The following is a 27012-nucleotide window of genomic DNA, read 5'->3' on the forward strand; positions in this document are numbered from 1 at the left end:
GGCATCACAAAAGTTCTTTTAACCACTGCACCACCAGGGAAGCCCAAAAAGTTCTTTTGATTGTAATCTATTATCCTTTACAAACTTACCAGCATTGACAAAATTATTTACTCCTAAATCTCTCTCCCCAACTCTAACGTTTTATATAAGACCAAGTCTCATATCACTATTTGATTTCAGAACATCTCTACCTGATTGTCCCATCAGTAAGTGAAACTCAAAATATTTGAAAGTGAATTTATCCCCCTTTCTTCCTAAGCCAGCTGCCCTTCCCCTTCGTCCTATATGATTTCTAACTGCTTAGTTAGAAATCATATCAATTTGGTCTCTTCTCATCCTATCACCAATTCCCAAACTAATCTGTCATAGGATGTGCTGTTCATTTCACCAAGGAAGCTCTCATGAGTTATTTTTTCCAAATGAGCATCCAGTACCACCAACTTAGTACAGATGTAAATTACCCTGTAGCTAGGTAACTGCAAAAATGGATTCTCCATGCCTCCACACTCTTCCCACTCAGATTCACCCTTGCCTATTACTCTAAGACTAACATCACTTTCATTATTATTATTTCAGCACTCAAGGACTAATAACACCTCTCTTCACTCACAGCATCAAACACATACTCTTCTGTTATTATCATGAATGGGTTTATCATCAAACTCAACAGGTTCAAACTCTAACTACTCTCTTCCTAAAATCTTCCCCACGGATGATCCCTAGCTATTTGGACACCTGTGCCTAACACCAAGTCCTACTGAGTTTATCCACTCAACAATCGAATGCGTGCTTTCCTCTCCATCCTTACTTCTACTGCTATCCTTTTAATCTCCATTCTGGTTATTTTTCAAAATTTTCCACCTGAGAGATTTCCTTTTCAGACCACAAAACCACCCAAATCCCCTTGCACTGGCTTCTCACTACGTTAAAAAATAAAAACCAAACTGTTTAGGATGAAACATTAGGCCCTATTTCCTTCTCTAGACACAAATCACATCACCTGTACTACCTCACCTTCATTATGGCCCAAATGGCATATTTACAGAATCCTGAATTTTCCAAGCAATTTACCCTCTGTTTTACATCTCGTTTACTCCTTTGACATGAAACATCTTTTTCATGTACAAAAAAAGAAATAACTTTTTTTGTATATCAGTTCTTTAAGCAGGAGGTCTGAAAGTCATTTAATTAAGGCTTTTCTCTATTAAAAAGTATTCCTGGGGAGGGCTTCCCTGGTGGCGCAGTGGTTGAGAGTCTGCCTGCCGATGCAGGGGACACGGGTTTGTGCCCCGGTCTGGGAAGATCCCACATGCCGCGAAGCAGCTGGGCCCGTGAGCCATGGCCGCTGAGCCTGTGCGTCCAGAGCCTGTGCTCCACAACGGAAGAGGCCACAACAGTGAGAGGCCCGTGTACCGCAAAAAAAAAAAAAAAAGTATTCTTGGGGACTTCCCTGGTGGCACAGTGGTTAAGAATCCACCTGCCAATGCAGGGGGCACGGGTTCAAGCCCTGGTCTGGGAAGATCCCACATGCCTTGGAGCAACTAAGCCCATGTGCCACAACTACTGAGCCTCTGCTCTAGTGCCCACGAGCCACAACTACTGAGCCCACGTGCCACAACTACTGAGCCCGCGCCCTAGAGCCCGTGTTCCGCAACAAGATAAGCCACCACAACGAGAAGCCTGCACACTGCAACGAAGGGTAGCCCCCCGCTCACCACAACTACAGGAAGCCTGTGAGCAGCAACAAAGACCCAACGCAGCCAAAAATAAATTAATTAATTTTTTTTAAAAAAAGTATTCTTGCCTGATCTTGGAAACGGAAGCCTAAGGTCTGTATTTCTGCCAAAGGCTTTCGTTCAGTTCTCCAGACAATGTTGCCCTTGTGAAGGTCTCTAAAGCAGACTCCTCTTTTGTCCACCTCTTGCCATGGCCCAGGGTTCCATCTTTCTAATTTTTCTCTCCTTACTCTATATATTTACCTCAAGCAACATCATTCAATCCATGACTTCAAATACCACTTACAGGCCTATAACTGGCCTCTACGTCATTATATCCAACCCAAATCTTTCTCCTAGGTGAAAGACTAGTCTCTTGGTCAATGTCATAGGAACTTGATTTTTAAACAATTATAAATAGGCTTCAAATGGATTCTCCTGGTCTCCAGTTTTTCATCTTCTCAACTCCTTCTGACAGGCTATCTTATCAAAGATGTATGTTCACACATACTTACACGTGTGTGTGTGTGTCTGTGTGTGTATGTGTATCTCAATTCTTGAACGGTTAGTGTTCTACAGAATCTGAAGATTCAAAATATAAAGAACCTTTAAAATGATTCACGTCAGTATTACTGGAAAAGTCAAAACTTAAAAATCATGGAAAAAGTAGCTAAAGAAGACATCTAATCACTAATGGCCAAATGTAGTGCTGTAATGATTTCAGATTTTACACAAGATAATTTATACAAGAAAATGAGGTATTCTGGTCAAGTTAATTTGTCCAGTGAATCTAGGAGAAAAGTCAGATTATACCATGGTATTTTACACTTATTAAAGGCAGGGACTATTTTTCCCTATTCTTGGCACTTTTATGGTATAGCACACAAATGTCTGGCACACTAGACATATCCAATAAATTACTGTTTAATTAATAAAGCAATTTCCTTTATTAAATCATTTTTTAAAATATAGACGTCTTGCCCCATAGTTTCAGTGTTCAATTGGTTAGTGATGCTGAAAATGAGCTGTTTCATTTTCTCTCATTAAACACAGTAAGATTTTATATAAAAATTAAAAAGAATATACTGCAAGTTCCATTTTTGTGTAAAATACAGTTTTATGGCATACTGTAACAAAAAGATGAGGTTTCAATGTATTCTGGAAGAGTTCAGACTTCTAATATGGTCGTAATTCCACCATATGTTAGTATTTAAAAAGGATCTAATAGGGTATTTGGAACGATGCCACGTGTTAATTTGGTTAAACATACCTGGGTTTGTCACAAAATTACAAAAGTAAAGGATAACGCAACCAAATCTGTTTAACTTTTTGTTTAAGAACTACTACTTACATTTTAAATATTCAGGGGTTAATGAATCACTTTCCAGCAGATGCGTAGAGAGTATTTTATAAACTTCTGAATGTTCCCCCTCTGGGATAAAATTAAATATACTTTGATCCACAAGATCTGACTGAAAAAGAAAATTTTAAAAGTTAAATAATTATAGTGATTCAAGAGACATTTATTTTAAAAGTACATAATCACTCTAAATACATCAGATGAGCATATGGTTAACGTTTAATTATCTGTGAAAACTGACAAATGTCACGTTACAGAGCACAACTCAAAAAACAAGACTGAGAAGGTGAACGAGGTTAACATGACTTCATTGCCTCTGAGACTAGTGTCATCAAATTCATGATCAATATGACCTTTGGAAGTCCAATAAGTTATTTGCAAAGGTGAGTTTCAAATTTGAACATGTAAAATATAACAGGACTAAGAAAGTTGATTAGAAGAATCTTAGGCTACCAGATGTAGCCTTACACGTCCCAAACTCTGGTAAGTTATGGTGGTGTACACTACAATAAAGGACCACAGGAGTGGCCACAGGCTACATGAAGAGGAGACTTGACTTTAGTGTCATTTCATTTGTCCAATGTGTCCTTTCTTTTTTATTTCATCTTTTCCAGCCATCTATCCTGTATCCCATTGTCAAAAAGCCATGCTTTAAGATAACCACCCTCTTCCCCAAAAAAGGCAAGCTATGTGCTGAGCATTATAATCCTTGCTAAAATACAGCTTTAATCAACAGTAATTTGACAAGCAACAGGTAGCCTACAATGTGCCATGGCTGTGGGATCAGAAGTGAATAGGACAGTGCCCATCCGTAAGAACCATCGACAACAAAACTTTAGTGACTTCACATTTCCTGCCAAATCCCATGCAGTCTACCTGGCTTCTCTACATTTTCAAACTGCCCTGTGGAATCCTGGGGTTACTGAAGTGGTATCTCCAAGACTATGGAGGGCAAGGGAAGTGAAAAGGAGTTGTGAAAGCGGGCTAAGGGTTCCACTAAGAAATTTCACTTTTATTTTGTATTTCAAACACTGTAAAGATTGTTAAAAACAAAACAAACTTCAAACAGTAACAAAAAACAGCCACTGGGGATGGTAAGAGGTTGGAAAAGGGGTGTTTACCACTCTTGTACAAGCCATACATTTACACTCTTCCTTCTGTATCTTCTCTAGCCTTCAAGGTCCACCTCATGAAGTGGAGTACCTTTCCCCTCTCTCACCACATGTTTGTACCCTTCCATCTTGCAAACACCAGTTCAAATTATTTCCTTCAATAATATGTCTCTTAACTGCATAATCCAAAGTAAAAATAATAAAGTTCCTTTAGTAATTACTACTCATATCCTTCATTTCCCATCAAAAATATTTAATTATATTTTAATCTCTATGTCCTACCGCTCTGTGGGTGAATTAAAGGGCCCTATCTCTTACACCTTTATCTCCTATCCTTCAAATCAAGACACAATAACACTGAGCTTTGCACATATCGGTTATTAGTGCAGTAAATTATTTTGAATTAAGGAGTTACTTGATAAGCCTTAAGGGGTAACCACACCAAAAATATATCTGCATTTTAACAAGGAATTTTTCTGAATGTCTGAAAAGTCTCTAGAACAGAAGGAATAAACAAAAAATTAAGGCATGAACAACAAAAAAGGCTAGAAAATTGCCTTTTATTCATAAAATAAAGTATTAAAATATAGGCATAGACATTAATATAAAAAATAGTCTTGATAGAAAAATAAGATACCTATTTGCAGAACCAAAACTCATTTTGGAGATGATTAGTTTCCTACAATTATTTACTTTTACTGACATTTCTTCCACTATTTCAGTAAATTATGATCTAACCTTTGTCACCCTTGCTTTTTTATCTATAAATCTATAGGCTGTCTCATATGCATAGAGAAAATATATGATTATCTAGTATACAGAGTGGTGTAATCACAAGCACTACTTCTCCACCATTCTGCTTCCCCAGACACTTGATAAACTGAAGTATCAGACTTAGTAGGCAACTAACTGATGTGTGATTTTCCATTAACCATTACACTTCCAATCTCTAAATGAAGTTGATCATACTTGATGTTGCCATACCATCCACTCAGTTCCCAAGCACAGTTCAAAGGAAAGAGAAGGAAGTGACAGCTATCTGGATCCTTCTGTGTCCCTCAATTATTTTCATGAAGAAGAAATGTAAATCCTGCTGATTGCCATATGATATAAATCAATAGGCTGTTTTCTTTACATTAGGTCAATGCAACTGTTCGGTGGAAATTAACAACTCTCATCAATTATCTTTTCCTCAGCGAGAAAACTGACAAATACCTGCTACAGAGAGTAGCTGCTCAAAAGGGACTGAAAGCTCCTCCAAAAAAATGTCAGGTATATGTTGGATATAACATATTTTTAAACAACTATGCTCCTTATGTACAGGCGTAAGGAACGGAGATTCTGGCGCAATCAAGTAAGCTTTATTTGCTTATTTCAAATATTTGTTTTCTTATTAAAAGTATTTACTCACCAATAATCATATAACTATTGAAAAAAATTCTAAATTGTTATTTCTGCATACTGCATTTACACCAAAGATGGTACTGGCTTTCTTAGCACATTCTTGTGTTTATAATTCAAAATTACCAAGTTAAGAAGAGTAGAAAATGAAATGCTCATACAGTATCTTAATAGTGGCACTTTTAGTCCTGGACCCTGTTAGGCTGTAACATGGTGAATCTTCCTTCCTATATTACATGGTAACAAATTTAATATACTCTCTTCTCAGGAACACATTTAAGCAAGTATGAGGAAAACAATCTTAAACTGTAAAATTTTACAAACTTTAAGTTCCTGGTAAAGAGACCCAACTTTATGTCTTGGCACTTCCACTAAATTGTACAATTAAGTCCAATTTCTCTGGGTTTCATGTATGCTTCTAACAAACATAAAGGGGCTGGGCTAAGGATGTCTAAAATCCCTTCTGGCATGGAGGTGGTATGACCCCATAATTTTGTTGTAGAAAGCCCCACCAGGAAAAAAAAAATTCATAAATTTCCTTTTCTGATTATTAGCTACAAATAGGTTAAAATGTACCTAAATTAATTTCATAAGTATGACATGACAAAGTTAAAAAATTTTTTGCAGGACCTATAGAATCAGTCTTGCAATTTTACAGTCAAATTTAAATTAAAAAATGTTGTTACACTGACCACTGATTAAGATGGCAAATTTTAATTTCTCAACAGAACTGAATTATAAACACTAAAGTCTGTATTTAGAGATTTGCTAATGTTTCTCCCCCTCTGGGCAAGAGCCAAAATTCTGTTTTAGACAAAAAGGTATGCATGTTCAAATACAAAGAAAGGCACACCATTGTTTTAAACCTTTTGTTTAGCATCTGTTACAGTTTAATTATTAATAGCAAGCCAAAACGGAAAATCACATACTTTTTTCCTTACTGTGTTTGATCCTAAACAAGTATTACTTCATTTTCTCAAAACACACTTGTGTTTTTGTTTTCAAACCTTCAAATAACATACAACATTGTCAGTGATGTGAAGGAAAGTATCCACCGTAACTGGAGAGCGGTAAAAAAAAAAACACAAAAACTGTTTTAATAAAGGCTACATATTAACTCCGCATGGAATGAAATGGGTCTGCTGGATCAGCAGCGACCTCCTCTGCCCAAACGTTCACCTGCTACATGCTTTGGCTGACAAGACAATCAAAAAGATCCAGAAGATGTTACTAACAGAGGAAACTGGGAAGGGGACATATGGGAACTCTCTGTACTATCTTCTCGATTTTTCTATAAATCTACAAATAGTTCTAAAATTAAAAGTTTTAAAAAAAAATCCAGGAGGGAATGGTGATGAGGTTTCTCACTGAGGGGAGAATGTTAATGATCAAACACTTGGATCCCAACTAGATCTGTGGTAGACATGTTGTTATTTCAAAATGCAATTAAATATTCCCTCACTAAAGATCCAACACCAGTGTGCCATTAGGAAGGAGTTTTTAAAACATCTACATCAAATAATCTACTCACTTTCTTATACTCAATCAATAATTCGTAAGTGCCTCTCTGAGAAATGAGCCAGCACACGTGGATACAGAGATGAAGTCCCTGCACTTGGGAAGCTTACATCTACCATTATTATCAAAATAAACAGAAAATTACAATTCACTGTAAGTGTCACGGTGGCAGTACGTATAAGGTAACGTGAGAACACAGAGAAAAGGAATCTAATTCTCAATGAAGTCCAGGGAAAGTGTCCAAGAAGCAGGCTTTTAAAAAGTCTGACCACATTGCAAATTATACCCTGACTATGACTAAATTAAAGATTATATAGTTTCTATAAATACATAACCGAAAGAAAATCCAATAAAAATGTCTGTGGTTTAAAAGCATATAATTATACCTTTATTCAAGTTACTTAACTTTATTTTTTTAATTAAAGTGTAGTTGATTTATAGTATTATTAGTTTCAGATGCACAATAGAGGGATTCAATTTTTTTTATAGATTACACTCCAAAGTTACTACAAAAGTGTTTACAAGGTTATTACAAAAGTTATTTATACTTTAAAGTTATTAAAAAATAATGGCTATATTTCCCTGTGCTGTACAATATATTCTTGTTGCTTATCTATTTTATACGTAGTAGGGGTAATCCCATACCTTATCTCGTCCCTCCCCCCATCTTTCTCACCACGGGTAACCACCAGTTTGTTTTCTTTATCTGTGAGCCTGCTTCTGTTTTGTTATATACATTCTTTCGTTTTATTTATTAGAGCCCACTATTCAATCTTACCTTAGTCATATCTCAATCCTATCGAGGATTTCTTTCCCTGGCTTTTTTCACTACGTAAATATATATTTTTTAAATTAATTAATTAATTTATGGCTGTGTTGGGTCTTTGTTTCTGTGCGAGGGCTTTCTCTAGTTGTGGCAAGCGGGGGCCACTCTTCATCGCGGTGTGCGGGCCTCTCACTATCGCAGCCTCTCTTATTGTGGAGCACAGGCTCCAGACGCGCAGGCTCAGTAATTGTGGCTCACGGGCCCAGTTGCTCCGCGGCATGTGGGATCTTTCCAGACAAGGGCTCGAACCCGTGTCCCCTGCATCGGCAGGTAGATTCTCAACCACTGCGCCAACAGGGAAGCCCCGTAAATATTCTTTTAAAAAGAGTCCTCCAGAAAATTCTGTCCTTTTCTCTGCCCATAGTAGTTTACTTACATGTTGCTATAATCTCACTGTTTATTCCCAAACAATTTTTAGATGTTGGGCTAATCACCTATTGTTTGAGCTTACTTGTAAAGAAAGCCCCTAGAGAAGCAGTAAAGCCAAGTCATTTTCTGTGTGACCCAAAGAAATTAGCAAATTACTTACTGCCTGACTTTCAGAAACAAAGTACCCTTTTAGAATCTGGCCTTTTAAGTATAGAGTCCATTCTCTTTATAAAGTACAAAGTAGCAGAGTAATCAGAGGGAAGGAGATACTGCTTTTCAACATCTCTTGAAAGAGATCCTTATAGAACAGTTGACTCTGCACTGTTATACATTTTCAAGAGATGGGCATTTTAAGAGTAATTTATAAGTAACTTCAAAATATTTACACCACAAGCCCCACTGTAAGCAGATAAGTTAGGGGGCCCCTGGAGAAAGAGAACCAGAAATAGCTTTCTTGACATAAGAGAAGCCATTTTGTAATCTAAGCCTGGCCACAATGCTTGCCCTGATCTCAGTATTTAATGATCTGAAGGGAACAAAGGAATGCAGGGAGAGAGAAAAGGCAGGCAAACAATAGTGAAGGGATAAAGCAGAGTCCTAGTTCCTTCTCAAAGGATATACATAATGATACATCTGAGCTCTGTAGGAACCAAGGCCCCCCACCCCAAGTGGAGGATATAATAATGATGCTGACCTTTTCTGACTTCAGCCAAGTAAAGCTGGGACTCTGTCAACCTTTGCCCCACTTCTATGCTGAATTCTCCTCTGCTAAAGCCCCTTCCTGAATATGCATGTGCCCTTAGCTTAAAACTTCCCCAATTTTGCTGTCTGGGGAGACACTACTTTGTGAAAGATCCCCCCCCCCCACCACCACCACGTGTTCTCCTTACTTGCTGCGAGTTATGATAAATCCTTCCTTCTCCCAGTCTTTGGCTTGGTTGGGTCTATTGGCTTGGCACCCACCAAGAGGCGAACCCAGTTTCTGGGTAACACCGTCTTAGATAAGAACATTACATATTCAATAAAAACTTCAAATTCATAAGAACTGTCAATGGTAGCAGAGCACCTAGCATAGTACCTGGCAGAGCAGATGTTCAATAAATACATGTTAAGTAAAACAGCAAATACATAATTCAGGTATTCACCATTCTAATCAAAATTATAATTCTTTTCGAATTATCTACTCTTTTGATATTAATAACAAATTGAATATGGCCATTAAAATATTATCAACTCAAGCCACAGAGCACAAAAGTTCTATATCTATTATTTTCAGTATGTTCTTATAAGTCATTCTTTTGAGAAAATTATTATTTAGCTGCAACAAATATCTCAGTAGAAATTTAGTTATTCTCAAGATAATTTCAGTGATTAAGCAACATCTTCACCACGCTGATTAAAAAGTTAACACTGAAAACTCAGCATGATAATAAAGAGGGCAAGGAGAATAGAGGTTAGGTAAAGTGGTAGTTGAATATTTAGTCACTATAGATTAATGACTGACCTGAGAAAATACAGACATACTAAAACAAGAGACATATTTAGAGGTCTCATCCCCGCTCCAACCGCTGTTCAGCACTGCTCTGAGGGGTCCACTTCTTAGTGCTTTAGAACGTTTAGAATAGGCATTAAATAAGAAGAAGATCACAGGATTTTTATACTTACTGGTAAATGTTCAAGTAATGAAGTTACACTCTCAGACACATATATTATGCTTCCATCTGTCATGATTGCTAAAAAAAAACCATCAAGAGCCTGAAATTAAACATAATGGTCAGTTAAATGAAAAGAAAAAAGTATTTCACAGGACAGAAATAAAAATCTAAGATAAATGACAAAGGACTTAACTGTGGAAATTTCCAGAGCACTGTCAAAATGCTAGCTTTTCCCTTTTACAATACCTTAGTATCTATCTTTGTGCATTTTAAAATGCTTCTGGAAAAAAAAAAATCACCCTATGGCCATTATTGGATGATTGGTTTCTAAAAGGTAGAAACAATGTTCTACCTTTATCATGTTATTATACAACAATGGCCTTATTTGAAGATGTTAATATCTCCGAAGCACATAGGCCACCAATAATATGTCTTCGGCACACAAAAGAACACATTACCACCTTCGGATATATTAACAGACAGATATTATGTACAGACTGAAGCACAGGGAGATACATGGGGAATAAAGTGAAAGGGAGTAAGCTGAAAAAGTAGGCTGAGGTCAGATCATGATAGGCCTTGAATACCAGGGCAAGACATATGGACTTTTTTCAAGAGTGGTCTGGAAGCAGTGTGTAAAATGGATTTAGAGGAAAAAGTGAATTAAGAGGAAAATCTCAGTGGCCTTCAGAATAGTTGGGGAAGTTAAGGAGAATCCAAATGAAATTATCAGCAGTTAAGAATAGAGAAGGACGGACTTAGGCAAGCATTAAGAAATGTGATGTTAGAGTTCAGGAGAGAAGTCAGCATAGGGGAACAATACTTAATAATAAAGCAATCCTGGGACTTCCCTGGTGGCGCAGTGGTTAAGAATCCGCCTGCCAATGCAGGGGACATGGGTTCGAGCCCTGGTCCGGGACGATCCCACATGCTGCGGAGCAACTAAGCCCGTGTGCTACAACTACTAAGCCTGCACTCTACAGCCCGCAAGCCACAACTACTGAGCCCACATGCCACAACTACTGAAGCCTGCGTGCCTAGAGCTCATGCTCTGCAACAAGAGAAGCCACCGCAATGAGAAGCACGCGTACCTCAATGAAGAGTAGTCCCCACTCGCCACAACTAGAGAAAGCCCATGCACAGCAACAAACACCCAACCCGACTCAGCCAAAAATTTTTTAAAATAAATTTATAAAATAGTAATAATAATAATGAAGCAATCCTGTATTCACATATCACAAAGTTTTTCATTTGAGAATCCTAGGCACCAAAGTTGCAGCTGAAGAAATGAGATCTGCAAAAGAGAGGAGAATGCCAAAGACAAATCCTTGGGGAATAATCTATTTATGGGAATGAGAAGGAGCAAAAGCACCAGATAAAATGACAAAGACAGAATACGCTGTTGTCAATGAAGTCAATGGAAGAAAGAATGGCAAAGTGAATGAGGAGGAAGAGGGATGGTTCAGTATAACATAGAATCAAATAAGACAAGGAATGAGAAAATGAGGACTGAATTTTGGTGACTTTTAAGAGTAATTTCAATAGGAAGGTGAGTCACACTACAGTGAGTTTAGAGATGGGTGGATGATCAGAAGTCTATTATAAACCACTCTTTCTTCCCTTCTAAAGTTCATGAAGGGACACATTTTGAGGCGACAAAGTATCAAGGGAAGTCATTTTTAAAAAAAGTAACTGAAATATATTTGCAGGCTGAAGGGAAAGAAGATGCAATAGAAAAGATGTTGAAGACATACAGCAGAAAAGATACACCGTGAGAGGAGTTCCTCTTCTCCTATCAAAATAGTTATCACAGGGCTTCCCTGGTGGCACAGTGGTTGGGAGTCCGCCTGCCGATGCAGGGGACACGGGTTCGTGCCCTGGTCCGGGGGGATCCCACATGCCGTAGAGCGGCTGGGCCTGTGAGCCATGGCCACTGGGCCTGTGCGTCCGGAGCCTGTGCTCCGCAGCAGGAGAGGCCACAGCAGTGAGAGACCCGCCTACCGCAAAAAAAAAAAAAAAAAAAAAATAGTTATCACACTAAATTTGAATTTCTTGTTTTAGGGTTCTCTCAAAAGATACAATCTCTAGTGAGAATTATGTATAACTCCTCCAATACTGTATCTGCAGCACTAGCATATGTGTGGCCCGTGGCAACTAAAAAATAACCCGTATGTAATTTATGGATCTGAGAGTTAAAGTAACCTCCCTCCAAGTAACTGCTGAGGTACGTGTTGGAAGTAGGGAAAAAGGCATCCCCCACCTCCTCTTCTATTGAGGGAGATGTTTGGATATCAGAAAGTACTTATTTTGAGTAGATGCCTGTTTTCTAGAATGGCTCAAACTCATTCTTGGCTAATGTAAGGGGAGGGGGTGAAAATCTTATACTTTAAGCAAATTCATGAAATTTTTACAAAAACTCCTTGGTACAATAATGCTGGTATTATTTCCTAAGGAAAAGGGTCAAAATGATGTTAAGAAGGACATGTTTTTCTCATGTGAAGCTAGACTGTGTCATCTTTGAAAGCAAATTACTATTTTCTATGATGATCTCTATTTGCTAGGAATTAGGATGCAACTCTCTTCTGTGAAGAGAATCAACTAAAATCAGAACTCTTAATGACTTGATCCCACTCCCAGAACCAGAGCCTGCCCCTTCCTCTTTCAAAGCAGGCAAAGATTCAGCAGAGAAAAGCCTCCACCAGCATCTCACCAAGTCTTAACACAAGAAGGGATCCAGGGCTCAAACTTCTTTTGAGTGGAAAAATGTAATTTCCCAAGAAGGTAAGCAGGTACACCAAAACCTGAAGGGGCCTTGGGGAGGAAGACTCGAGAGATGTGGAAGGAAGATCAAGACACAGAAGGACATCCTCATACCAAGACTGAAGACCTTGAAGGTTATCCCTTGCCCACGTTGTACGATAGGAGGGAAAGGGCTCATTAGTTAAAACTCATCTTCCTATTTGACATCTACTTTACCCACAACAAAAGGCCTGTGTAAACCTTCGCTGTTTCCTTAGTGGGTGTTTAATATGGGAAGACTGGATGGAAGTTCTAGGGAAGGGGACAGAACCACCTTGTGATGAGGCAGGCAGGGCACTGGCCCTTCCCTTGTAGATTACTGGAGAGAGCTGCCAGGTGCCAAGGAGAAAGAACTCCTTACAAGGAGATGACTTCACACAGAGATGACTTTGCATAGAGGTCTGGTCAGGGTAAACTGCCCTGATTTCCTTGGCTACTCTCAACACTCCCAGCAAGGGTAGCAAGGAATATTCCTTAAGCAACAGAGACAAGAGGAAGAGGGACGGGTGGCAACGGAAGAATGGAGAAAGACAGCCAACACATAAGGTATAAGTGAATTTTAAGATCTTAGTCTGAGTTCTTGAATTAATTAGCAATCTGACCAGACAAGCTGCAGCCTCTCCAGGCCTCATCCGTAAAATGAAGAGGTTGAGCTGAATGACCCCAACTCCTCTACTAGCAGCTCTAACATTCTACGATATAGCCTACATCCGAAATTCTGCTGAAACGGGTATCCAGACTGCCTAACTGTAATCTTATCAACATGACCAGCAAACAGTAACACAACTAGGTTAGTTGGACTCAGGTTACAGTACACACATTTATACATATCCTTCAATCTTGGCAATATGAACTTAAAATGCATATTTACTTAGTAGTTGTAAATATTCACTAAAAATCAAAAATATGCTTGACGTACTGAAAATAAATAAATGTAGTATTTTTCAGGAATGTAATTTTAAAAGCAGTGAGGATAATCATGAGACAACTAATTTATATTTTCAAAATTCACATGTTTAAATTTTCTCTGTTGCATATTATATATAATGTTACAATCTCTGGACTCTTTATTTTTAACACTTATCTACATATGCACTACATGTGTCCTGGCAATTAATTTAAAAAATCTGTTCATTGTAAAGACAAATTTGAGGACAATGCTTTCCGTTTAGCTTATTAGTGAATAGGTAATTTACCTTGCTAAGATTCTTAAGTGTGGATATTACATCAATTTATGAATTTATAAAAAATTTTTCATACCAATAAAGCAGGGTACATAAATAGCTTATGATTAACACAGAAGATCTTATTAAATGATTACACTGAGAAATAATCAAAGAAAAAATTAAAGAGGAATGAAATGAGTTGATTTCTTCTTGTGGTTATAGACATCAGCTTGTGTGTACCCCTTCGTAAATGTATTACTTCTATCTAAAGAGATGATTTTGGACAATGGCAAACTACTTTTAAGAGGAGAAAAAATTTAACAAAATTGGAACTATTATTTGGTTTGTAACTTAAGTGTCCACTAACTTAAAGAGCTGACTGCTGGTTACTAAGCTAAAAGTCCTGTGCCACGGCTAGCCTTCACTGAAAACAAGTCTCATGAGTGGCAGTGGGCACAAGGGCTGGGGCCACCGGGACCCGAGGCTAGTCTTCCTGCAGTGAGTCCTAGCTAAGCTAATTACTGTTTTATTTTGAGCAAATTTCATAATCCCTTTGTTCCTCAATTTCCCCATCTGAAAGTTAGAAAGGGATACTAATAGTTTATCTTCAGAAGATTATTGTGAGGATTCACTGAGGTAATATGTGAAAAGTGCTCAGTTATTTTTCAGATTTTAAGCACAACTTTAAATATATATACAATGTATTTATACTCCAACAAATTTTCATATGGTAACATTTCTGCTGAATAGGTAAAGACTTAATTAATCCAGCAATTAACTGTTCCACCTAAAGTATAAATAGAAAAATAGTTCATTAATTAGCAAAATAATGTTGCCTTAGGCTTTAGTCAATATACAAAGACACTTGAGACATGGCTATTACATATACATACACCACATTACATACACCACACAGAAAAATGCTTAAGTTCTAAAATAACAGACCCAAACAAACAGAATGAGAAATGTAAATTATTTAACAACCTCTATATATTCCTACCTCAACTGCTTTCCTCTACTTCTTCCATGTCTACCTTCTGCATATGTATTTTTCTTGTCCTTAACTGTTACAACCAAAGTATACCACCTTTGTTTATTGTAAGTTTTCATGGAAATCTGATACTGAACTCCGTACTTTGTGTGCATAGATACCTTATTAATGTAAATAGGAAATGATTAAAAAGTAAAAAAGTAAAATAGGTATGAGTGACTCAAAATTTTTGTGGATTTTATAATTGATTGTATGAGTTATTAAATTTTGCAATTCTAAGCAAATATGACCTGAATTGTTTTCAAAAATAATTTTGTCGCAAAAGAACATCTACTTATTTCGTTTTAGAAGTTTCTATTTGAATTGAGAAAAGTTGCCTTTCAATGTATATTTCATTATTTTAATATTTTCAAACTACTTCATTTATTACCATTTTATGTTGTGTTTAGGTGGATTTTAATTTGTTAAAAAAATCTTACTGTCTAGTAGAATACATTTCATAATAATATTTAGTACGTGATGAATAATATATTTTATTTTTCATTTGAATGTTACTGTGGTCCAGGTAGAGAACTTGGTAGTTATAGGTTTCTAACTTTTATTAAGCCTCTCAAAAATCCAGATGTTACTGAAACCACAAAGATTTGGCATTATTTTACCACACAGTACTATTTCCTTACAATACTTACATCAGTTAATTTTAACTGAAGAGATAGTTGACTGACTTACACTGAATTAAGATTTTTCAATATTAAATTAATATTGTTAAAACTATACTAAAATTGGTAGCCCCAATGATTTCTCTTTTAAGGAAAATAAAACTTTTCAAAAATTAAATCTGGACATACCTCCAGCATTAATTGTGTAAACTCTTCATTACTAAGGAATGTAGGTTTCCAGTCCTGTCGAATTTCACTAGCATCTGACTGTGCAGTGATTTCTGTAAACAGATTGACACATTAGCCGTAGAGTCCAACCACAGAGAGAGGGTGGTGGTACAAAAGGCCTACAAGTTGCCTTCCCTTCTCCCACTCTAAACCATAGTCAATAACATTCATTGGTCTAGGTAGGTTATCAGGAGGTCCAAGTTTGGGGATGAGGAAATATTTGAGCTAATGTAGCAAGTTATCTCCTTGGATTTGCTCTCCTGAAAATACCAGTCTCTTTGTATTTTCTTTGGGGAGCTCTGAGAACCTGTATTGCTGACAGGCCTGAGATTGCTTCCTGCTTTACACAATGACCAAACAAGAATCAGAACAAGCAGATTAGACCAAGCATTAGGAATATGTTCTTTTTCTCCTTCCTTTCTTTGCCATTCAAACGGTAGCACCTAGAGCAGACATAAGGACGTGAACCTGGAGGAAAGGAGCCAAGGAGATCAGTCAGTCTGCTTCTAAAAAAGAATGACTTTATTTCACTCCAAAAAAAAAAAAAAAATTAAAAAAAAGAATGACTTTAGGCCTGCCTATTGCCAGGCAGAAAGATTCTTTCCAGTCTAAGGTATTCTATTCTTAATTAATCAAGGAGACTAAAATAAAATTTTAGGCAAAAACTTTATAGTAATAAACCCAGAGTAATCCTGCTTAGTGACCTCTGGTATGTTTTCTTAGTGGTAGGAAGCTGGTCAAAAATTTGCAGATTCCTGGCTTAAGGCACACATTTTAACACAATAATTATAGTTTATCTTGCAACATACTTCTAATGGATTTAGTTATGAGAAAACTATTCATATATGATGAAATGTGAACTATTTAGGTAATATTTTTTCATTTTTGAATGTGGACATATTAAAACAAACAAGTAAAATTAAAATCTATGTCATAGAGCTTACTCTACAAAATATACTCTACCTTCCAGTGAAAAAAATGGACTAAGTTGTTTTGATTTTTCTATTATCAGATATATATATATATATATAGCATATTAAATTGGCACCCAAAATTTGGCATATTGGAAATGCCTGTACTAGATATGAAAAGTAACTGAGAAGTATAGCTACTAATTCTGTGGAACATAGTCATGCTTTTCAAATTCACATTATACACACTCAGAAAAAAGGACTTCAATCCATAAGCAAATCCCATCAAGTGTAGTTAAACCCAGGTTTATTTTTAGAGTAAGAAGTATATAAGAATCACCTTTCAATTTCAGGTAAATTTTTTGGTGTGAGAATCATATACCCAATTTTGAAAAAAATATCTAAATGCCAAAATGAATCCTCTATTGTCAGGGGGAAATAATTATACATGCATATTATTTCATTTCATTCAACAATCATTTACTGAACTCCTACAATGTCTGAGGAATGAGTGTGCTATCTAACAAGGGGCCCTGAAGTTAGTGAGAATACTATTTGTAGAGATAAAATGTAATGATAATGGTGGCAATAAAAATGAAGACCAGCAATTTTGAGAATAATCAACAAAACTGGCAACTGTGATACTGTACTACAGAAGATGAAAAAAATGCAAAACTCTTCTCAGGTTTGAGTCCCAGGGGATTGAAAGGATAGTGGTGTGAAAATGAAAAAAGGAAAGCTGAGAGAAAGAGATGACTTGAAAAATGAAAATGAATTCAACTTCAGACGCGTTGAGTCTGAGGACACGTAAAACAAAGACCCAGAAGTTACCTGGAAAAAAAAAACTGAAAAGTTTGCATCTAGAAATATAGATTTAGTAGTTTAAGAGAGAGGCAAAACCAAGGGAAGGAGCATAGAGAAAGCAAGGGCACAAAAGACAAGACCTTGAGAAATGTCATGTTCAGAGGGCAGAAAAAGAAAGAGGAAAGAAGTTAGCTCAGTTGGGAGGGGGAGGTGAATGAAGAAGTACAGTGTATCTCAGGCCAACGGAAAAGGAAGCCAGTGGAGGATGGATGAAAATTTCCAGTGCTTCAGAGATGCAGAAGAGGATGAAATATAAGAAAAAGCTACCGATTTATTGGTAGCAGAGGGGGTAGGGGGTCATGGCATTAGTTAAATTAACAAAAAATAATTTTAAACAGTGGTGGAGCATAAACCAGGCTAGTAATGTATCACAGAGTGAGCTAGCAATCAATAGAGGCACTAGTTACAAACTCTCTTTCTGAGAAGTTCTGCAGTTTCATTTCCATCTGAAAAAGAAATGTCCTTTTACAAGTTTTTCACCTATTTTCTATTAAGTAGCATTTATTAAGTACCAAAATACTTAACATTCTTTAAACTTTTCTTTTCATGACTTATTTACTCAAAGTGATTTTCTTTGATTAACAAATAATCACTTTAAAACACAGTGTTTTTATTTCCTAGATATACACTGAAGCAATCTTCTAAAATGACATATAAAGTTCTCATGATCTGACTCTTGCTTCTCTTTCAAATATACCCATAACTTTCCAACTCAAACTATGCTCCAGTTAAACTGCTCTCCCTGCTTCTCTGGTTTTACCCATGCTATTTCCTCCATGTGAAATGCTGTTTTTCTTAAGCTAACAGGAAGGCTCAGTTGAAAAATTAACTGTTTAAGACTTCCCTGACACATTTTTTCCTGTGTTCTCACACAAAGTTTACAGTTTACGAGCACTACTCACATTATAATTACTTGCACTGCAATTAGCTGTTTATAATGTTTGTCTCCCTTGGCCTGAGTTACTTGAGGGCCAGGACTGTTACCCTGCACCACAAGAATCTAGGATATACTAGTAGGCACTAAATACATGTTTGTTGAATGAAAGAAAGAACATACCAGGAAATCTTTAAAAAAGCGATTATTTACTTTTCTTAAAAATGGTTAGGAAGCATACAGTCTCAAGCCATCACTGCCAAGATTCCATCACATTATGTTTTAAGAGACAGTCTGTTATTATTCAAAAAAAAATCCATTTTACAAAGTTAAAAATGTACCTTTATGTTTTCGTAAAAAATCAATGCTCTTCTGTAGAACAGTAGATTTGTCCATCTTTCTAGCATTCCCAGGAAGCATGGATCCCAGTTCTTTAATGAGAACATTAAACTGATCTCTACGTTTCTTTTCAGATTTGTTTCTAGATACTCTGATGAAATAAAAAATTAAATAACCAGTTTTCAAACAGTCCATTTAATTACACAAATAGTTTAATACAGTGCTCAATACAGACACAACCACAGAGCATGTACTTCTGTCAATACAGATGGTAATAAATATTTATATCCTAGGTTACCAACAATATACAGTTAATCAGGGCAATAATTTTTCTTCTTGGTTTAACCACTAAAGAAACTTTTACATTTTAAGCATTCGGCATACATGTTTTTATGAAAATGTCAGTAAGACAAACTACATTCAAATCTCAGGTTTTATTTAATCTAATATTTACCAAGAATCTGTATTTTCCTTATAAGGTTATTATGAATATTACTGAGATACAGTTTCTGAAAGCACATATAATGTATAAGTCCAAATCATTAAAAATTATTGAACAGGAGAAAGTTATCCATCTCCTGTAAGTTTTAAATTATAAACAGAAATCTAAAAATGAAAATTTCCCTACCCTCAGGCTTACCCACACATTCTTCCTCTTTATTCCTCCGTCCCAGCCTCCAACACAGAGCTGTAACAACTCTTTTGCATAGCTGTCTCTCCACTGGGTTGTAGGCTTCTTGATAACAGAGCCCCAGTTTTTTCATCTAAGCACTTAAGCATAACACCTAACAAACAGTAAGCACTCAAAATATATGTGCTAAAGGAATAATTCCCACTGTTCTATGTGAAGCAGTAACTAGAAGCAAATTCTTAGTTGTACTGAGAACTCTTGAGATAAATAAACACAATTATTTGCAGAGCAATTAATCATTCCATAATACTTCTAATTACCTGCTTTGTGAAGTCAGATTTTAGAATTCAATTTTAGAAAGTACACTACTTTCCCAAAAGATCCCCAAAGGTCAGAGGATAATTCTATTAATTTAATTTAATTTTTTTCAGTAAAGGAGCATTTATTCTGTATTAGTACTGGGAAAAAATACAACTGTTCAAACCTCTTAAGAAACATAACAGAAATTAACTGACTCCCTCACCAAACATTGAATGCTTTGTTATAATGACAGAGACTGTGCTAATAAGGACTAGGGATACTAGAGAAAGATAAGCCCTTTCAAGAAATTCACCTAATACCTATGGAACCTCCTTAAGTGTGCCGAATTGAGTCATGAAGGCTAAGTGAGAAAGGGATGGTGGCGGGGTGTGAGCAGGGCATTCCAGACACAGGATACTTGCACAAAGATGAAAACCTAACAGTAATTCCCTGGCAGTCCAGTGGTTAGGACTCTGCACTTCCACTGTAGGGGGCACGGGTCTGATCCCTGGTCACGGAACTGATGTCCCTGCATGCTGTGCGGTGTGGCCAAAAAAATAAAATAAAATTTAAAAAGGGCCACACACCTATCACAAGTAGTTCAGCATGGCTCATGTAGCTAGTGTACAAGCTTTCTGTGCCCAGCTATGCTGGAGTTGGAGGAGGAGGGTGGGTGGCAATTAGGAATAATAAGTACTGGAAGAAAAAATCATGAAGTTTTTATGCTACACAAAAGGATTTAGTTTAATAGTGAAAGCCATGGGAAGGCACTAAAAGGTTTTAAGCAAAGAAATGACTGACATGAACAGAACTCCTTGTTAAGACCATTCTAGCACTAGAGTAATGAAAAGATCAGTGTTTGGCAAAACAAATTCATTTAACAAATACTACTGGAAATTTACTGTATGCAAAACAAGACTGGAGGCCAGATGACCCATGTGTAATATAATTTGAGATATTAGTTTCGGTAGACCAATGGTTTGGGGAGAATTTAAATATGGTGAAATTGCCTGTTTGACATTTTAAAGGACACATACTAGAGGAAGTTAGACATACAGATCTAGTTATATTCCTCTAGAAAGGAGTAAGTAGGAAATAAGCAACTGAGACTTATTATATATGAAATATCTGAAGACATGGGTAAAATTTAGAGCCATTATTTGTTGTATATATGTTACTACTGGAAATTGTATATAATTGTATAAATGTTGTATATAAGGCACTACTAGAAACATACATGAAATTTCACTTAATTCCTACAAAGTAGACTTTATTATTTTTCATGTTACAAGTGTGACAACTCAGGCATAAAAGGGAATATGCCCAGGATCATACAGTTACCATGAAGTAATAATTCAAAACAGGCATCTTAACTCCAGCATAAGAAATATACAGAAATCAAGTATCACTGCCAATTCTACCAGTGGATCACACCCATTAAAGCAACTTTATTTCATGTTACGTTCAGATTGGACGTACTCAGCCCTTGTGATGACCTCAATAATAACAGGCCACAGATGTCAGCGTTCAACATGGTCCATTTAATTCTGACAGCATTATTATGAGGCCTTCTCTTTCTCCAAGGTTTCCCACAGCCATAGCATTTTTGGTCCCCTAAAAACACGATCAAACCTTCAAAGTCTCTGTGAACAGAATACCCTTAGCTCACCTTATCCATCTCTAAACTTGGCCTTTAAATCTGTCCAAGTTAATTCCTCAAAGTTCTGCCTCTGAAGACCTAAATAGACATTTCTCCAAAGAAGATATACAGACTGCCAACAAACACATGAAAGAATGCTCAACATCATTAATCATTAAAGAAATGCAAATCAAAACTACAATGAGATATCATCTCACACCAGTCAGAATGGCCATCATCAAAAAATCTAGAAACAATAAATGCTGGAGAGGGTGTGGAGAAAAGGGAACACTCATGCACTGCTGGTGGGAATGTGAATTGGTACAGCCACTATGGAGAACAGTATGGAGGTTCCTTAAAAAACTACAAATAGAACTACCATATGACCCAGCAATCCCACTACTGGGCATATACCCTGAGAAAACCAAAATTCAAAAAGAGTCAAGTACCAAAATGTTCATTGCAGCTCTATTTACAATAGCCTGGAGATGGAAACAACCTAAGTGCCCATCATCGGATGAATGGATAAAGAAGATGTGGCACATATATACAATGGAATATCACTCAGCCATAAAAAGAACCGAAATTGAGCTATGTGTAATGAGGTGGATGTAAGTCAGAGTGAAGTAAGTCAGAAAGAGAAAGACAAATACCGTATGCTAACACATATATATGGAATTTAAGGGAAAAAAATGTCATGAAGAACCTAGGGGTAAGACAGGAAGAAAGACACAGACCTACTGGAGAACGGACTTGAGGATATGGGGAGGGCAAAGGGTGAGCTGTGACAGGGTGAGAGAGAGGCATGGACATATATCCACTACTAAACGTAAGGTAGATAGCTAGTGGGAAGCAGCCGCATAGCACAGGGAGATCAGCTCGGTGCTTTGTGACCACCTGGAGGGGTGGGATAGGGAGGGTGAGAGGGAGGGAGACGCAAGAGGGAAGAGATATGGGAACATATGTATATGTATAACTGATTCACTTTGTTATAAAGCAGAAACTAACACATCATTGTAAAGCAATTATACCCAATAAAGATGTTAAAAAAAAAAAAGTTCTGCCTCTTCATTCAGGCAAGACTGATTATTCCCACCTTATCAGTGACTTTCTCTCTACCCTGAAATATTTTATAAGAACCTTCCCCCACTAGATTGAAGTTAAGGGAAAGGAGTCATCCAATATATTTTTAGCTTCAAATTCAGGTCTTTTTATTTCCTTGAATAAAGTTGTATATAACTTTCCTCAAAATCTTCTTCCCAGATATATTTTAATCATTCATTTAAGAATTTAGCAGTTTATCTGGTTATGTGAATATTCTTCTTATCCCAGTACCTTTTATTTTGCTAAATACAGACATTTAGGAACTACTACTTATTATATGTTTATCTTTTGTATCTGTATGTAATGCTACTACACTCTCTACCCTCGTGTCTAAGCACCCAAGTAGTTCAATGTGGCTGGAAAAAAAACCATAAAGTATTTACTGCTTACCCTCAATGACTACAAACTTGGCTGCAATGCTCTCTGGACCCTCCCTCCTGATACTGTAATCACCATCAAGGCCCGTATCTAAGGTCAAGCCCCCACCATCACCACCATGGCTCTAGATCCCATCCTGTCACCTACTTGATGATACCTCTCCATCAATTCTTCCCCCCGACACCCACTCTCTACCACCCACTTTCGCTTCTGTTGGAGAATGGAGGCATGTCAAAAGACACAGAAGCCCACCCAGAAAGACCTCCCAAAGGCCAAAGCTGGAACAAACCGAGCAACAGAATAACATAGCACTGAAGTATAACCTAAAGTACAAAATAAATCATGAGTCCATACAAAATATACATGAGTCCATAGAGATATAAATAAATGGGAAAAAGACTTTTTTTTTTACAGAAGAATTTCAAATATGTGTAGATATCCCTTCCTATGAGAGGTGAAGCTTAATTCCCCCATCCCTACTCTGAAGGTGTGCTATCCTAAATAAATTATTTCCAAAGAATAGAGTGGGTTAACAGAAAATAGTAACTACAATGGTAAATCTAGGCAAACCCTGCCTTAGTCGAGTGACGAAGGCTAACATCCCCAGTGATGTCATGTAAATATTATGTGCCATAATATGATGTGGTGAGAAGGGCACTTTTAGAGGATAATTTAATTTATAAACTACATACTGATACTCTAACCTCTTCCACCTTGCTAACATATCTAAGTTCTTAAGGCAGATAGATTTTGGAAATCACTGATTTACTATTACATTTATTTATTATTCATTTATTTACTATTTTATATCTGAAGTTGAACTACCTTTTTGCTTTGTCCTTGTCATCTTCTTCCACCAACCCATCAAAAATACTACCATCGTCTCTAAAAGAAAAAGCAAGTGGATAGAGAAAATAAGAGCAGACTCACTAAGCAACAGCAATACTAAAACAACATATGAATCAAATCAGTTATATCCTAGGATTTTTGTAGAGTTATGGATTGCATAAGTTCAAACTCAGTAACTACTAACCTGTTTTCTAACACATATAGACAAAGTTCAACTATGTTTTACATTTTAAAAAGTTTATTACAATAAACAAGAATTTAACTTTACCAGAGGTTAAATATCTTATTCCAAACTTTTAGTAACCAGTGAAAATCTATAGAAAGTCAGTATATTTGCCATTATATAAAATGATTCATTTGAAATTATTTTTAATTATAGTAGCACATTTAAAAAACATTTTCTGAGACATTTACTTTATAAAACACAAATCACTCAGAAGCATCACAATATCTAGCATATTAACTTATACTGATATATTTTCATTCAGTACTGATTCATTTGACAAATATTTGTTAGCACTCATGTACCAGGCTCTGTTCTGGACATGGTTACAGAGCAGTTAATTAGACATACAGATCCCCACTCTCATATAGCTTATTTTCTAGTAGAAACAAATCAACATGAAAATGTATGAATTTTATTATTTTTTTTAAAGGGGTGATGTTTTAATTACTGGGTGGTTACTTTAGTCTGAGTGGTTAGGGAAGGACTTGCTGAAGTGGGGACGTTTGAGCCTGAGATCTAAGCGACAAGAAGGGGTTGGTTATGGGAAGACCAAGGGGAAGAGCATTCTAACAAGTGAAACCAAGAGCACTGGTGGCTAACTCCTTAATCTAAGGGGCAATAGTAAATAGTTGCAAGTGATATGAGCTTTTACATGAACTCACTATTCACTTCTTTAACCACATCTTTCTGTGGCCTATAAAGTGCCTACGAGCCCCACAACTGAGATCATCTACAAATCTCGTATCATAGAGGTTCACGAGTAGACTTTTGGGGTTCCATGTATACAATGAAATTTATAAAAAATTCTGTATGTAAACGTACATTATTGAGAAGAGAGTCCATAACTTTCACGATATTCAGAGAGATAATGAACTCATATTAAAAACCACTGCTTTATGTCTGAACACCCAGATGTTGTCCCTACAGGTCATACTGTCTAGAATAGGAAGTGACAATCATTCAGAAGCATAATGCCAAAATCATATTTAATCTTTAGGAGTAGTGAAGAAACATCCTTTCCGAGGAAAAGACTACACATAGATTTTACCTGAAACTATGGCACAGCCTACATCCATGGCAGTGGCAGGCAGGCCTCCCTGAGGAAACTCCTTGCCCCTTAAGTCTTAAGCTCTGATAGAGTACATACCTTCACTGTTTACCTCACAGAAAAGGGAGGAAAGCTGTCCCTAGATTTCAAAGTCACTTCTGTGCACAACTCTAGCTACAAAACTCTTAAAGAATCCCCTATGGAAGAATCACACATTACACTATAATAAAAGCACAGGAACTATAGGAACTTTAGTGTCAGATCAGTACAGGTCATAACTCCACCTTATTACTTACTATGTGACTTTAAACAAGTTATTTAACCTCTCTGGCCTACAGACTCCTCATCTGTAAATTCTCATGGAATTATTGTGAAGTTAAATGAAGTAAGACATAAAAAGTGCTCTGTACATTAGCTGTCAAAGAGCAGGTATTTTTAAAAAAACTGGTACTGTATTTCATCAAATTTAAGACACCACTGACTATAAGACTTACTATTTTATGTGCCACTATGAAAGAAAACAATGTCACCAATTCAATTATAAGCCAATTGTAAGATGAATCCCAATGTCAGACATGTTAAAATGTAAAAAAATAAAGTCTTTAAATCAAAGAAACAAGGAGGCCCATCCTTTTCCCAATAGTAAGATTTAAAGATTATAATTTCAACTAATGAAATCCTAATTATAGTCAACTCTCATGAGTCACAAATGCTAAGATGCTTAAAGGGCTGAAGTTAGAACCAACAGATAAGGAGACAGATGATCCCACAAAGCACCAAGCAAACATCTGCAACTGTCATAATTTATTTCAGAGCAGTTCTGACCAAATCACTCAGAATTACAGTTCAAGATCCATTCAGAACACAAGCCACATGCTGTTGACTTTGGCTCTAGATAATATACCTTACTTACTATTACATGAAATTTGCTTGGTACAGAAGGTAAATGGAACAGTAATTATGGTTAAGCATACTACTCCTTTTATCAGTTTGATATAGACCATTACTCTAACAGTGAATTTTTTTAATAGCTTTATATAATTCAAAATAAACAAGTCTCTAAAAACATACCTGTCAACAAGTGAGCTCATTTTACTACAGCTTACGGTAAACAACATAACATATTACGTTTTCGTCTTGTAGTAGACATTTGTACTTCTCCTTGGGTGGAAAGAAAAATAAATGGTCATTAGTTTTCTAAAAAACTTATGTCCACAAACACAGTAATTTGTGAAACACTATGTTTTCATAGAGACTTCAAAATGTTTTTGTTTCTACTGAAGGCTATAACATTATTTTCAAGCAAATATACTTAGTTGAGGCACATTTGAGGCAGTTTTTCCTTTTAAAAAAAGGACTACAGGGGAAGAAAAATTGAAGACCATAATTCATTTTCTTTCTATAACAAAATAGTGGAAATTAAAAAGCCACTCTTTTTTTTTTTTTTTTTTTTTGCGGTATGCGGGCCTCTCACTGTTGTGGCCTCTCCCATTGCGGAGCATAGGCTCCGGACGCACAGTCTCAGTGGCCATGGCTCATGGGCCCAGCCTCTCGGCGGCACGTGGGATCTTCCCGGACCGGGACACGAACCTGTGTCCCCTGCATCGGCAGGCGGACTCTCAACCACTGCGCCACCAGGGAAGCCCCTAAAAAGCCACTCTTAATATTCAGTATATATATTAGACTACATAGGCTACATATGTAAGCCTATGTAAGTAGGCTAGAATAACACCAGCTAGTGGGCAATAAACATTTGTTGAAAGCCTACTTTCTGTTAAACAGTATAGTTAGCTTTGGAAATAGAAGGATGAGAGACACAATCACTATAAGCAAAAATCTGCAATTAAAGAGGGAGATGGATAACTAAATAGTTATAATAAAAGGGATGATGAAGGTATATTGGTGGGGGGGACAGTCAGAGGAAATATTCTTGATGACAGTGAGTTTGTTAGGCAGTCTAAATTCTTGTTACTGAAAATGTGCTCCAGAGACCATCACCATCATCTGAGAGCTTGTTAAAATATAGAATCTTGATCCCAACTCTAGTCCC

The 27012-nt window shown here is 36.7% G+C and overlaps 1 protein-coding gene across 20 annotated transcripts in view; it reads right to left on the reverse strand.

Moving 5' to 3' along the window:
* CLOCK (clock circadian regulator) overlaps nt 1–27012 on the reverse strand; it is a 135758-nt gene that overhangs the window by 37288 nt on the left and 71458 nt on the right. For 18 of the 20 annotated variants that reach the window (XR_004350041.1, XR_004350040.1, XM_032632896.1 and 15 more), the window contains 6 exons: nt 26034–26123; nt 23665–23724; nt 18790–18938; nt 15761–15852; nt 9967–10056; nt 3067–3187 (listed from right to left, as the gene is read on the reverse strand). Coding sequence is in view for 18 of the 20 variants with exons in the window: in XM_032632896.1 (XP_032488787.1) it covers nt 3067–3187; nt 9967–10056; nt 15761–15852; nt 18790–18938; nt 23665–23724; nt 26034–26080 (559 nt within the window). In the remaining 2 variants the exon portion in view is untranslated. Of the gene's footprint in view, nt 1–3066; nt 3188–9966; nt 10057–15760; nt 15853–18789; nt 18939–19427; nt 19750–23664; nt 23725–26033; nt 26124–27012 lie in introns of those variants that run through there. The other 2 variants (XM_032632900.1, XM_032632903.1) reach the window with 2 other exon arrangements.

This window comes from Phocoena sinus, chromosome 5 (genome assembly GCF_008692025.1).
Source record: "Phocoena sinus isolate mPhoSin1 chromosome 5, mPhoSin1.pri, whole genome shotgun sequence".
Lineage (NCBI taxonomy): Eukaryota > Metazoa > Chordata > Mammalia > Artiodactyla > Phocoenidae > Phocoena > Phocoena sinus.